This window comes from Atractosteus spatula, chromosome 5 (assembly GCF_055471065.1).
Source record: "Atractosteus spatula isolate fAtrSpa1 chromosome 5, fAtrSpa1.hap1, whole genome shotgun sequence".
NCBI lineage: Eukaryota > Metazoa > Chordata > Actinopteri > Semionotiformes > Lepisosteidae > Atractosteus > Atractosteus spatula.
The window spans coordinates 14,755,177-14,767,088 of NC_142710.1; the positions used below are offsets into that span (position 1 = coordinate 14,755,177).

The window sequence follows — 11,912 nt, forward strand, 5'->3', positions numbered from 1 at the left end:
ATAATATATTGGATTAAATTCTCCACGTTGCGGTTGATTACATTATGCTTGTTTCTCTTTAAATGTAAGATCACGGCTTTTAGGAACTTGCATTAATTTTCAAAGGCTGTAGTTCCTGGAAGATGTGGAGCAGGAAGTGTAGTTGCAAAACAGCATTTCCCAGACTTCCGCACTGTCGGACACATGCGTAGGGTGCCGACAGGGCAGTACCACAATGTACTTTTATTTATTCCGCCGCATTCCTAACATTAAACACTTCGTACCACAATGAGTTGAGAGGCCTCGTCCGATACGAGCGGGGTCCCGGTGTGAGCCAGGTGGGTATCTTATGCTTCTGTCAAGTAGGATCTGCTGATTTTATTTCTCCACTGCAGATAATAAGACTGCAGGTGGCGTGTGCTGTTTGACTGAGGGGTGATGTTCTGATTGAGGGAAAAACAGCCGGGTTTGGGGGGGGATGTGGTCGTGATGCACAATGGTAGAAAAAAAACAACATCAGTAGCTTTCAGGTGATGTTTAATGCAATAAAACAACAAATGTTCTCGAACCTTGGATGGGAATTAATTAAATCTGCCATTTTGTAGAACTGCGGGTCGGTCATCCGATGAAAAAGCATGAAAAGGCTTAATCCTTCGTCTCCCGTGAAGATTAAAAACTGCTTATATGTCTGTAGATGAGTGATGCGGTCACCGATGGACTGAAGTCATTTTACAAATTTGAAATAACTAAGGCAGTTTATTTTCATTTTGTTAAAAAAAATACTTATTGTGCATCCCCTAACATAGGGATTTGTGCTCTGGCAATGTAGCCGAGAGCTGCCTGGGCTGGCTATTTGACTGACCGGGGTCCAAGCGCAGACGGAGTTATAAAGTGCGCTTGAGCTCGACGAGAATGTGTACGGCCCAGTGCTGTGGTGGGGTCAGGCGGAATTCCACCTGTATGTTAATTATACTTTATTAAAGGGGTTATTTCATATTTATGGCATCAAGTTTGATGTTTAATTTAAAGAAAAACTAACACGCTGTCGTTACCTGTAAAGTTAAAATGCCCAGGGGGAAAGGTAAGGAGAAACTTGTTTACATACCGTGCGCTCCGAACGGGTCAGGCTGCTGCTCTGGATACTGGCGATAATAAGCCCTGCTTTTCGTGCGTTTATCTGGAACTGCTGTTTCGGGAGCTGTGAACAATTTCACGTTCATCATTTTGAAAGGATCGTTTTATAAATACAAAAGTCGTCATTTTCTCGTGTACACGGAGATAAAAACGGAGCCCACACATTTACGCTTCACCAGGTTTGAAGATGACAGGCTGAATAGTTTACTACTTCAGTCACTATTCTGAACTAGTCATTTGTCGCTATAAAAGTTGAAAAACTATTTCACCATAGAAATGTCTAAAAATGAATCTTTTATTATAATGAACACTTTGCTAACAGAAGAATAAGAACCACACATTGTTTTATCTTCCGTATTAAAAAGTATGTACTTTCATCGGTACAAGATGTATACTAATTAGTATTTCTGTCATTAGTAATACAAGTATTGTTTCCCATGAGCTTTTATGTAGCTAACCTTTCAGGGAGGTGTCTGAAATTGTTTCTTTGATCTTCTTATCATGTCCAGGCACTGCAACGAATCCCGTCAGGTTCCCTCTGAGTCAGGATTTGTTTGGTTTTATCAAGCTAAAAATGACAAATGTAGGTACTTCCAAAAACCAAGACTAGGGCATCCTCTGTATGTGCTTTCTCATGTCTGTCTGCTTCTGCATCGACCTGCTCCTGGGACGCTGCTCTTAAAGCCGAGTTATGCTGAAACACGCTTGGCTGCTTTGGCAATTGCTCTGGAGCATCACCTATTTATTAAAGGAAATGGGTATTAAAATTATTTTCAGTTGCTGAAAATTGGAATTTGTGCCCCAGGGGCCACCTGCTCTGTGAGATTGTCACGCACAAAGCACTGTCCGTACCTGTGCTTTACTTCTCTAAGGCTTACAAAGTGAGCAGGTTTGGGAGCTTGTCAGTTCCCACTCGCGAAGAAGCAGATCTTGTGAAAGTGGCTTAATGCTGCCGTACAGTTGGTAAACGGGATCGCTCTTTCCCTTGAACTTGCAAGTTCAAAGAAATAATGAGACTGTTGATCTTAATTTGGAATGGCCGGAAAGTTTCAATTCGTGTGCAGGAGACAGGGAATCATGTAGATGAATAACAATTGCGTGAATGTGACAATTCACCAGGTAATGCAGCAGGACAGAAAACAGCATTTTAGAGTTTCATTTAGAGCGTAACTCATGATTGTCAAGCACCACCTCCTTTCAGTCATATCGGTCATTTTGAAGAAGTGTTCAAGGGATATCTTGTGGTCGTTCCCTGATTGCACGCCACGGCTCATGATTTCTGGTAATCCCCGAGATGTGAATGGACAGAGACAGGGGTTAGGGCTAGAACTAGGCCAGTGTAGTGTTAGAGAGGATCACTGTACTGTTGTTCCACAACCTGCTTAAAGACAGAAAAACACAGAGGCCTTCTAGGTGTATATAAAGGTCCCACAGCGATTGATTCATATGTTGAGCAACCAAGAATCACAAATTCCCAGGCAGATCAATGACAGAGCTGAGGTGCAGTGGAGAGATGACCTCCCAGCGGCTCCGAAGCCACAGCATCAGACAACAGTGGAAACCGGCTTTGAGTAAAACCACACGCTTTTAATGAACCAGCACAAAGTTTGTAGCAGTTCATGAGAAAGCACACAAAGACGCAAAACCACCCTGCAGAATCTTTTTTGAAATTGAATGGCAGAAGACGCCTTGGGGTGTGATTCTCTTCTCGAGTGACTTTAGCTTTAACAGGTGTGGAATTCACAAATAGATGTGTACCTTCGTGTCCAGAAGAATAGTGTCTTTTTTTCTGAGTTGTTTAGTATTTTCCCCCTGCTCCAGACCATTCAGACTTACCTAGGAGTGTACAAATAGTCTTCAGCATCGCAATTTCTCTGTTTAGAGCAAAGGTCCCTACTTGCTGCTTTTTATTAATTTACCATTCACATATCTGATGATGTGTGCCGATTATTATCTGATAAATGTACTTTTTACCAACACGGAGAGCAATGTCTGAGAAGGCAGAACATGTTTTTGGTATTGTGACTCCTGTATTTAGGTGTGGCATTAAAATTCATCAGCGGTGTTTTGTAGAAACAGAGAGGCGCCGTCATCCAGTGTAACTAATACTCAGTCGTATTAATTAAATTAGTTGGAAATAATGCTCATCTCGGGTGTCTGCTCATTCCCTAATTGTTGGCTTCACCCTGTGCTAAATTACCTTTGCTTCAAGCCCCGGAGGGTTTCCGAGAGACTAATCCAAGGAAAGCGGAGAAACTCCGGGCTCCTGCTTGCCGGGGTTCCTCTGCCGGACCCCCCCAGCGGGCCGCGGTCTGTTGCTCCTCGGGCCGTGGCTCGTGGGCCGTCGTGTCCGAGCAGTGCCGTCAGCGTGGCTGCGTCTCTGTGTCAGTGTTTCGCAGGGGGATGCGCAGTCGGGCACAGCTGTTCGCCGGCGCCATGCGGTTGTTCCTGCGGTGGTGTCGGCTGTGCCCGAGGCGAAGCCGTTCGAAGCTGCTGAAGCGACCGAGGGAGCTGTGGAGCTACGGCAGGCTGATCCTGAGGTCCCTGTACTTCAACTCGCTCACCAACTCGGACGTCATCATGGACTCCTTGTTCGAGCCTGTCTACTGGCTGGTGGACCACCTGACTCGCTGGTTTGGGGTGGTGAGTTGGGTAATCAGTGCAAAGGACAAATATGAAAACCTGACTTTTCAGATATGACAGCTGTGACTTTCCGGTTCTCCCAACTTGATGAACACCCGGCAGATATGAGGAATTTGCAATCCAGGCATGTTGTTGAGGCTGACACCCTGGCTTCCTTTAAGAACGACTGACTTAGATCCTCTAATCAGGACAGGAGACACTACTTTACACAAAGGGTTGTAGTGGTATGAGACAAACTACCCAACCACGTTGGTTAATCCGATACCCTGACGTCTTTCAACAACCTTTTCTTCAGTTCTTGTGTTATTAAATTGGGATGCCTGTTATTGCTATCTTGCTTTGTCAGCTGTGCTTCCTGTACAAGTGTGTGAAACTTTTAATATCTACCTGCAGTATGTGATGAAACCACCAATGGCCGATATCCCCATTCATACTTCCCTTTGCTACTTGCATGTCCTTATTTAGCCAGTAATGTGTATCCTCATCCCTGCCCCAGTCTTGCAATCGGTGAAGCCAGGTGTGGAAGCTGTGCTTTCTTGTTTTGTTCTGGCGCTGACAGTGTCTCCTGCCCATGACCCCCTCCCCTCGCAGGTGTTTGTGTTCCTGGTGGTGGTGCTCACCAGCTCCGTCCTGCTGATCATATACCTCAGCCTGCTGCCCCTGGCTCTTACTACCTACTCCCTTCCCTGGATTGTGTGGCACATAGTCTACGGGCACTGGAACCTGGTGATGATTGTCTTCCACTACTACAAGGCCACCAGGACCTCCCCGGGCTATCCTCCCCAGGTACTCCTTGCCCCCGCGCAGGGGCACGTGGACACAGAGTGTATATACAGGCAGGGTGATGTCAGCTCAGCAGGGTGATGTCAGCTCAAACTTGCTGTGTTTTCAACAAGAGGTGAGGGAAGAATAGGAGTAACACAGCCTTACCAGACACGTGGACTGTAAATGGATGCAGAAGAGTAAGAGTGCTGTGTGCGTATGTGACCGTCTGTATGAGTCAGAGATGCAGGCCAGGGGCCTTGCGGGCTGCTTGCCTGGAGTTTATGACTCTTCCTATCACTTTGTCCTTTGGCTCCAGATCAAACATGACATCCCTTCTGTGTCGGTGTGCAAGAAGTGCATCACCCCCAAACCAGCCAGGACTCACCACTGCAGCATCTGCAACAGGTACAGCCACACCGGGCAGGTACACGTTTCCTCTCCACTGCAGGAAGTGCCTGAGGTACAACAGGACAAGTCCCTGAGGCTGAAGTGCAGTGCAGGGACATATACTGGGGTTAACAGTGCTAGCTTTGCACATACTCCTGTAAAAAGGAAACAAGCTGGGTTAAACTCTTATACACATGCCTACCAAACGAAATGAGCTGCTTTTTGATTCCTGCATGTTGTCTTTTCATGGTCTAAAAACAAGCAGCTTTATGGTTGCTTTAACAAAGCAAACCAGTGCAAAGAGAGCCCCAGTGCTTGCCAAGACCAGCAGAGGGTGAGGAAGGCCCCTTGTGCTCTCTCCTGTCTAGCAGTCAGACAGGAATTTCACACTTCCCACGTTTACACAGTTCTCTTGCATTCCAGGTGCATACTGAAAATGGATCACCACTGCCGTATCCTTTTCCCTGTCCTGAGAGCTGGGGAGGTCCGAGCTGGCCAGGTGCTCACTAATGAGCCTCTGGTGTTTTCTTCTTCATCTTGTAGAATTCAACTCTTCCTCTTCAGCGTTTGTTCAGTTGACCTTGGATACAAACAAACAGGACTTAGTCACAGTGTCCTTCATGTGTGTAAGGACTTCATCCGTCCTTCAGATGAGACGTCCGTCCTTTGGGTGAGACGTAAAACCGAGGTCCTGACTCTCTGTGGTCATTAAAAATCCCAGGGCGTTTCTCGAAAAGAGTAGGGGTGTAACCCCAGCGTCCTGGCCAAATTTCCCATTGGCCCTTACCAATCATGGCCTCCTAATAATCCCCATCTATGAACTGGCTTCATTACTCTGCTCTCCTCCCCACTGATAGCTGGTGTGTGGTGAGCGTTCTGGCGCACTACGGCTGCCGTCGCATCATCCAGGTGGGGCTGCACACTTGTGGTGGTGGAGGGGATCCCCATTACCTGTAAAGCGCTTTGAGTGGAGTGTCCAGAAAAGCGCTATATAAGTGTAAGCAATTATTATTATTATTATTATTATTATTAGGAATAATATTATGTTTACAATTGACTCATTTCTTCTCACAGGGCTGTACAGATTACGCAGTGTATGGGTAACGCAAGCGTGTAAAAATTGTTATTTAGAAATTGCACACACTAGTGTAGTAGTGTTAGTAAATATTTTATATATCCTCTTGCATGGCACATCTTGAAACATCACGTGTCATTGCAATCCAGCAGCAAGTTCTGACTCTCCTTAACGCTGCCTCTCCCAGCCTGGCTCAATAACTGCGTGGGCCACTTCAACCATCGCTATTTCTTCTCCTTCTGCCTCTTCATGACCATGGGCTGCGTCTACTGCAGCATCAGCTGCCGCAACATGTTCTTCGATGCTTACAGTGCGATAGAGGTGAGCCCCTGACTGGCAGCTAATTGCGCACTCGTCTCCCCAGGCAATATGAACCGGCCCCAAAAATTCATTCATTTTTTATGAACTGTTAATTACCTAATGTAGAATTCCAGGTGGGCAAACGGAAGCTCTCGGATTCCAAGCGCTGGTTTCTGGGCTTCGTAAAACTTAATGCGGGAACGTGATCAATTTTAGGAAGAAGTTTCGGCTGCTGGGGTTGAAAGAGGCATTGTAAAATCATGACGAAACATCTTAGAGATGTTTTTATCTTCTGGCAGCTCAAACAATATGTTTGGAGAATCGGGCTGTCAGAGAAATTAGTTACGGCCTGAGAACTGTCATACCTAGAACATAATAAACATTTTTCTTCAAAAGATCCTCATGAATTCCAAGACTCCAAAAGGACTGGCAGTTTATTCCTCTGAGCACCAAGCATCCAGATGTAACCTGATATCACTTGCTTTACAGTCATGAATGTCCATTCCCAGGTCTGTTCTCTGGTACAGGTCTCCCAGGGCTGCAAGGTGTTGGATATTGGCCTGGGTGGTGTGTCCCAGTCAGAGGGACACACCAGTTCCCTGCCCTGTTGCAGTGACATGGGCAGGGAGCTGGGGGGCGCTGATTTTAACCCAGGCCCTGTGTGTTTGCATTGTTTCAATAGCACATGAAGAGCTTGGACTCCGAGAGGCATGGGGTGGCAGTGACGGAGGTGGGGCTGATTTTCAGCATCCTGCCTCTGGGATTCGTGTCTGGGCAGGTAGTACAGAGACCCTGCACTCTCACTGGGCTGCATCTCCAGTTGGCACAGATACACACCCACATAACCCTGCTGCCAACGTGTGCCAGCAGCTCTCTCACCCCTCCCCCTCTGTGTGTCGTCAGCTGTGTGTGACCTTAGACAAGTGTCCCTTTACCGCAGGGTGGCGATCCATTCATTGATAACAGATTCACCAGCAGTCTGCGCTTCCAGCAGAACAAGTCAACATTTCTGTTCCTTGACGTAAATGGATTTGTTTTCGTCAGCGCTTTTTAATTTGTGTGACCATGGTGCTGACCAGAAGTCTTACTCGGAAAGAAGAAAGAACTCTTGTGTAATTTGTTCCTGCTCAGTTTATCTGGCACCCATCAATCTGACCAGTCAGACAGCCTCCACAGTAGACAGCTGTCTGGACCTTGTGATGTATAACAGCCTGACAGGCTACCATTTACTCGAAACTGCATATTTTCTTTTAAATAATTACACTCTACTGTCTGGAGTAATCGCAAAGGTCTCCGTGTTTTTTTGGTGGAAAGAACAGAGGAAAATGCCCTTTAGCTTCTCTCCAGCAATAGATTTGCTCTTCAGTTTCTCAAACTGCTGTGTAGGTCATGTTTTCTCCTGTCCTTCATTGTGTGCTCTGTGCTGTTGGCTATTAACCCAACCCTTCATGGGAGAGTTTGGGTTGATTCTGCAGCACAGTCTTCCTCCCTCCTTCTGTGAAAGCGCACTGATGCTGCCCAGTGAAGCTGTAGTGGGGCGACTCTTGGGTCTCATTCCCTGTGAGGTGACCTAGCTGTGCGTGTGAGAGCTGTGCATCAGTAACTGGGTGTGTCCTCTGTAGCTGTGAGTCATTACATAGCTGATGGCTAAACTTAGCCTTTAATTAACAGAATTGTTACTCTAAATATACAGTGACAGGGTATCTGCCCCCTGATGTTCACGTCTTGATAGGGAAGTCTGCTCCAGCCTTTAAAGCCAACAACTCCAGCAGGCTGTCGAAGACAGGAAAAAAGCGCAGGGATTTGGAAGGATATGATTCTTGCAGTATGTATAGTGTCAAATGGATATGAAATAACTCTGAGTGCCATTTAATAAAGTTAAACATTCCTTCATTCTGTTAGAATCTATAAAAGATCTTTTATGAAGGAGAGAGAGATCACATAATGTGCTTTGTGGGGAAATATGAGCGTTAAGCAGCCAGTTGGTCTAAGCAAACCTCCTCCAAATACAGAGTTTCACTTCTATTTAACAACACCTGTTTTCTTGAATAAATATTGTCTTATCAGCTGTTCTGATACCTGTCTCCCAGAGTGCCAGTGCCTGGAGTTACAGCCAGTGTCCGAGTGTGGCCAGCACACCGTATTTCTAGGCAGGATGGAGAAAGAAGGGCGACTTGCCCGGTCAGGAAGAAGAGGTTTTCTCATTCTTGTTCTGCTTTTTTTAAGACCTACTATCAGACTCCACCTCCTCCCTTCACCTTCAGAGAGAGGATGTTTCATAAGAGCATCATTTACCTGTGGGTGCTGACCAGGTGAGTTGATCACTGTGATCTGGAACACGGTAACATACATGTGAAGTGGGAGGGCACCCGAGGCTACGGGTGACCCATCTCTGTTCATACCTCTAGAGAATAAGAGGCTGTGCACATGCTTTGATGTTTTGGGCTGAAAAGCCACTGAAATGTGAATCCAGAAAGGCCTGTTGTTTAATAGATTCCAGTGCAGGTCTATGTACTGTGAGATCATGTAGGTTTGGTTTCCCTTTATGTCAGGGGCTTGAGGCTTTGGGATTGTGATTGTTTCTACCTCTCCTGCCATTGTCCCTCCCCGCAGCTCGGTGGCGCTAGCTCTGGGAGGCCTGACCCTGTGGCACGCGGTGCTCATCTCTCGAGGCGAGACCAGCATTGAGAGGCACATCAACCGCAAGGAGGCCCGGCGGTTGGAGAAGAGGCATAAGGTGAGAGAGGATCCTAGACTTGGCACCTACGCTGCACCCGGGCGCCCGCGGGGCCCAGACCCGTACGCTGCACCCGGGCGCCCGCGGGGCCCAGACCCGTACGCTGCACCCGGGCGCCCGCGGGGCCCAGACCCGTACGCTGCACCCGGGCGCCCGCGGGGCCCAGACCCGTACGCTGCACCCGGGCGCCCGCTGGGCCAGACCCGTACGCTGCACCCGGGCGCCCGCAGGGCCAGACAACCTGTAAACTGTCTTTGTAGAGCCATTTCATTCTGGACTCGATAAGTAAGAACTGATGAAGGAAGAAATTGGTTTACAAGTGTAAACCAGTGTTATTTAACTGTTAAAGCAGGGGAGTGACATGTTTAACCCAGAAATCTGAGACCCTTCTTTTGACTCTCCTCTGCAGGTTTTTCGAAATCCATTTAACTATGGCAGGATGAACAACTGGAAGTTGTTCTTTGGAGTGGAGAAGAAGAGGTGAGCTTTAGTGTTCTTCTCAGTGACAGGGTCCCGACACCAGCAGGTAGCATTGAACTGGTCAGGTTTTTCCATTCCTCACTTGCGGCCTCTTCGTCCTGTAGAGAAGGGCCATCAGACTTGGACCCTGAACAGCCTGGGGTCTCCGCCTTTCTGTTCCATTCGCACTCAGTCACACAGTGGGTCTAATTATTTAATTAAAACAGAAGAAGAAACGGCAAGTATGCTAAATAATCACATAATGCAGGTTTTGACAAAGACAACCTAAATAAGGCCCCCAGTTCTGGAAGGAACAGCGTGATCACCAGGATTGTAGTGTAGCTGACAGTGAGGACCTGCAAGGGCCAGGGGGGCCTCGGACTACGCCATCAGCTGATGGGACTGCTCTGCTTGTTCTGGAAGAAATAAGGGATCTATTCACAGACTGCAGGCTACGATTTTCACCCCTCATCAAGGGAGAGAGCTCGCCCACAGGCTGGACATTTTCAAATGTAGCACCAATTCATAGAAGTGGAGATGAACCTGAACCAAGAGAAACTATAATCTAGTCAATTGTACCTCTGTTATTGGTAGAGCTAAACTAGAAGGACACTTCGAAAACAAGGTCATTTTAATAGACAGCCAATATAGATGTAGGAATGAAAGATCTTAACTTACTAGTATTCTTCAAAGAAGCACTAAGGACAATTGATAGCATTAGATAGCATTAAAGAATACAGTACATTTAGATTAATAGACCAGTTTTGATCCCTAGTAAAAGACTCACTTAATTTGAAAATTAAAGTAATGTATTCACGTACATTGAGAACCAGTTAAGGAACAAGAAATAGCATCATTTTGGATAAAATCCTGGATCAAACAGACAAATGATGCATGCAGGTAGTATCGGCAAATAATATGCACATCGTGTGGATGATTCTGAGCATTACAGCAGGGACATTCTTATCTAGATTCTTCAATGTCCTTATTATTTCCTTATGTGAAGAATAAATATTAGCAAATGGAACAGAAGTAATTTATGATGTCAGTCAGAACAACACAAACGTTTGACACCTAGAGAAGCACGTGTTTCTCTTTTAACTTTTCTATGGTGAATTAACCTGGACTCATTCCTTTACCGCCCTCATGCTGACCCCACCCCTCGGGGATATTATAGCCATAGCAGGAGTTCAAAGAGCTCCAATGAAAAGATTGGTCACAAGGGATTACTGCCATATGGAGATAGATTAAAGGAGCTATATCTCTTCAGTCTAGGAAATGGGGAGATTTCATGGAGGTATATAAAGTCTGAAAATGTTTAACAATGAATGAAGGTGAACTTGTCTTTCGCACTAAGTAGGGAAACGAGGAGTCACGACTGGAAATGAAAAGGGAATTAAAGTAGAACTGAAAATGGGAAGCACTTCTTTACAGAGCTGTGGGTTTTCCAGGCTTCCCAGCCGGGTGGTTAGAAGCCCAAACTGGGGACTCCTTCAGGAAGTTGCAGGACAAAACAATGGAGTCCCTAAACCACCACACAAGATAGATGAGCCAAACGGCCTTGCGTGTCACAGAGTTCGGACGAGTTACAATTTGCTCATTTCTACCACAAGGCAGTTAAGATAAAAAAGCAGGTGATCTCTTCTTGAAATAGTATCCGATACCGAAGGTTTTTCTGCAGCCTCCAGTGGGGCCCAGCTAACGGTCATTTCTGTTCCCGCAGTCACTGGCTGACTCGAGTCCTCCTGCCCTCGGGACACAGCCCCTACGGGGACGGGCTGACCTGGGACTACGCTCCTTACAGGAACTCCCTCGTGTCCATCTGACGCTGTCCCGCCCGGCCTCGCTGCGGGGCCCGAGCCCCAGGCTGTCCGACGTGGGGACAGACTGTGAGCCCCTGGCAGGCCGCAGCGCTGACCGGCGCCAGGGTGTGACGAGAGCTTGTGTATCCTCTTCCCGCTCCCCAGAAGATTGGTCTTTTGTTAAACCGTCATCGCCTCCCTTTTTAAATGATCTTCTTGTGTCCCTGGGTGCATTTTTAGTCAGGGGTTAAGGGGTTAATGTGCTGGTGTGGGGGGTGGGGTTTTACAGGTGCTGGGGTGGAAGGGCTTTCGGGACACATTGGACTTACAGGAGCTGGGCCTCTCGTGGCAGCAGAAGGACCTGGACCAGCAGTGGCTACAGCTACCATCAAGGAAGGGTCCAATCTGAGCAATAACTGCCCATGCGAGTCTTGAAATACTCTCTTCTCAGATACAATAAGCCAGGACTCAGTGGAGCTGTGCTCCATCACATACTATTTGACTGTGGGTGTTTGTTATATTTGATAATTTAAAATTAAACTTTTACAAAGTTGTTTTAAGGTTGTTCTAGTAGTATGAGCTGTTTTGTTGGCCCCTTCCCCCCCCTTGACTCCTTGACGCAGCATTCTGT

At 46.9% G+C, this 11,912-nt stretch overlaps 1 protein-coding gene across 4 annotated transcripts; it reads left to right on the plus strand.

Moving 5' to 3' along the window:
- Positions 1-162: 162 nt before the first annotated feature.
- Positions 163-11,846, plus strand: zdhhc16a (zDHHC palmitoyltransferase 16a). Of its 4 annotated transcripts, none has more exons than XM_088915354.1 (11): positions 163-317; positions 3,503-3,756; positions 4,348-4,542; positions 4,838-4,926; positions 5,332-5,360; positions 6,171-6,304; positions 6,966-7,061; positions 8,510-8,595; positions 8,897-9,020; positions 9,430-9,500; positions 11,203-11,846. In XM_088915354.1, the coding sequence occupies exons 2-11, from the start codon at positions 3,517-3,519 to the stop codon at positions 11,303-11,305; spliced, it is 1,167 nt and encodes a 388-aa protein (XP_088771480.1). In that variant the 5' UTR covers positions 163-317; positions 3,503-3,516; the 3' UTR covers positions 11,306-11,846. The 4 variants fall into 4 exon arrangements, with proteins under 4 accessions (XP_088771480.1, XP_088771482.1, XP_088771483.1 ...); XM_088915356.1 differs by having other exon boundaries at positions 6,966-7,013; XM_088915357.1 differs by lacking the exon at positions 6,966-7,061.
- The last annotated feature ends 66 nt before the right edge of the window (positions 11,847-11,912 follow it).